The 2643-nt window shown below is 42.1% G+C and overlaps 1 protein-coding gene across 1 annotated transcript; it reads right to left on the bottom strand.

The window, feature by feature from the left end:
- Positions 1–418: 418 nt before the first annotated feature.
- LOC107659110 (serine/threonine-protein kinase pim-2-like) lies at positions 419–2643 on the bottom strand. The gene is made up of 6 exons (XM_016447936.1): positions 2572–2643; positions 2379–2429; positions 1356–1734; positions 991–1167; positions 659–747; positions 419–436 (listed from the first exon to the last, which is right to left on the bottom strand). Exons 1-6 carry the CDS (start codon positions 2632–2634, stop codon positions 419–421), a joined length of 777 nt encoding a protein of 258 aa, XP_016303422.1. The 5' UTR covers positions 2635–2643.

Here is a 2643-nt window from a genome sequence, read left to right as displayed (position 1 = left end):
ACAACATTTTTTGTTTTTATTTTTTATATAATTTTATAACAACAACAAAAATAATAATATGTTAACAACAACAACAATAATAATAATAGGTTAACAACAATAATAATAATAATTAAAATAAAAAAATACTATTTACATTGCATTTACATATGTGGTCACCAGATATGCAAGTAATACGGCCAGACACAAATATTACTGCCTCAAACCAAGGAGCCAGATGCTACCAGGGCTTGACAGCCTCGCAAGATGCTAAGGCATTGAGGGACCACGCAGACGGCAGGCGCTAAGCAGAGGGATGGAGAAGCCGAGACTGAAAATTCTGTGACAGCCAATAGAGGAACCTCTGATGCGGCCGTGGCAGGAGCGGCTTTCACAGGAACCTCTAGTTACTCTGTTTACCAATATTAAATTTTGCTCTTCATGTCTGTTTGGTGACCTGGAACAAAAAAGAAAGAATACAGAGATTAGGGTTATTGTCTACATACATTATAATTAGAAAAGAAATTTGACTTCAGATTTCTTCTCTTCACAATAAACAAACAACATATAAAAACAAATGCACCAAAATACAGAGAAATTATTCTTAAAGAACAAATTTTTTTAGGGAAAACAAAAAACAAATTCAAGATTTATCTTCAAACCATTTGCAGCTCAGTACCTTAAACCATTCATGTAAAAGGATTTCCCCCAAATCAATCCGCTGGCTTGGGCTTTCATTCAGCAGGGACCGAATCAGGTGGCAGCAATCTGGAAGAGAGGAAGGGATGAGAGAGTCAGATTATCACCTTAAACTTTACATCTGCTCTCTTTGTATTAAGATTTGTATCATAAGATTGTACTATTCTATACTGTACAATCAGAAAATCAGGTATGAGTCCTGTATTATCCATTTTTTATAAAGCCACTTGGCTCAGGTGTTACTTTTCCCTCCTTGTTTTGTATGATTTAAATTACAGTTAGTCTGCTTTGTTGTGATGAATAGCATCTTACCGTTCGACAAGTCAGGCTTAGACCAGATCCCATAATCAATCATCTCTATGTCTCTGGGTTCTGGGTAGTGTCCACACACCAACATGAACAATAGAACTCCCAGAGACCATACAGTAGTTGGTTTCCCATGGTACTTGTGGTCCACGTAGTACTCAGGCGGGCAGTACTCTGGTGTGCCTGAAGGAAAGAGATTTTGTCTGATGGGTAAGCTTAAACTACTACAGTTTTCACAGTAAAAAAAATCTGGTATTATTAAAACATTTTTTTTTTTAATTGCTGCGTCAAAAGCAAGATATGGTTTACAGGACACCAATTTAACTTGTCACTAGAAGTCCCAAACTACAGGTGTGATGCATAATACATACCACAAAATCGTTCATAGCCGGAGTCTTGCAGGAGATCCCCACACCCGAAGTCAATCAGTTTGACCTCAAGCGTTTCTGGGTTGATCAGCAGGTTCTCCAGCTTAACGTCCCGGTGAAATACTCCTCGTTGACAGCACATGTGGGCGGCCATTGTTGCCTGCGTCATGATAAACCGTGCTGTGTCCTCGCTGAGGAAGCCTCCCTGAAGCATTGTATAATCCCACAGATCTTTGCAGGGTGACGGACATTCCAAGACCATGATGTAACGTTCAGGCTGGTCCTGCCAGTCCAGCAGCTGAATGATCTCTGGAACTCTGGGCTCCTTATTAACAAGGAGTAAAAGGCCGATCTCTAACGGAAGGGGTGCGGGATGCCCAGGCTAGAAAAAAGATAATTGTTAGATGGAGGTGCTTCCCCAAATAAGGACTGTTATAATAAATAAAATAATAATTCATTACATTTATATAGCGCTTTTCTAGGCACTCAAAGCGCTTTACATTGTCAGGGGGTATCTCCTCATCCACCACCAGTGTGCAGCATCCACCTGCCAGAACGCCCACCACACACCAGCTTACTGGTGGAGAGGAGACAGAGTGATGAAGCCAATCAGTAGATATGGGGATTGTTAGGAGGCCATGATGATCAGAGGCCAATGGGCAAATTTGGCCAGGATGCCGAGGTCACACCTCTACTCTTTTCGAAAGACATCCTGGGATTTTTAATGACCACAGAGAGTCAGGACCTCGGTTTAACGTCTCATCCAAAGGACGGTGCTTGTTGACAGTATAGTGTCCCCGTCACTATACTGGGGCGTTAGGACCCACACAGACCACAGGGTGAGCACTCCCTGCTGGCCTCACTAACACCTCTTCCAGCAGCAACCTAGTTTTCCCAGGAGGTCTCCCATCCAGGTACTGACCAGGCTCAGCCCTGCTTAGCTTCAGTGGGTAACCAGTCTTGGGCTACAGGGTGATATGGCTGCCGGTTGTCAGGATGTTTGCACAGTGAGCGTAGCCTACTTACAACATAGATGTATTTCATGTTCCTTGGCTTGCAGGCAATTTTCACGGCCACCTAAACAACAAAACAAAACATTTATTACATTTACAACATGGCAAGTGCACTAAATAAGGGACATAATATACACTGAGATGACTTACAATGGACATAGTGAGACAAAACAATGTAGTCAAATATTGTAAGAACATGACAATACCTCAAGGCCATCCTCCAAGCGTTTCCCTTCATAGACGCAGCCGAATCCTCCCTCACCAAGCATTTTGCCGAT

The sequence above is a fragment of the Sinocyclocheilus anshuiensis genome, unplaced genomic scaffold (genome assembly GCF_001515605.1).
Source record: "Sinocyclocheilus anshuiensis isolate Anshui unplaced genomic scaffold, SAMN03320099.WGS_v1.1 scaffold87, whole genome shotgun sequence".
Classification (NCBI taxonomy): Eukaryota; Metazoa; Chordata; class Actinopteri; order Cypriniformes; family Cyprinidae; genus Sinocyclocheilus; species Sinocyclocheilus anshuiensis.
The sequence above is the reverse complement of the archived record's forward strand: the minus strand, read 5'-3'. Positions and strand labels throughout refer to the sequence as shown.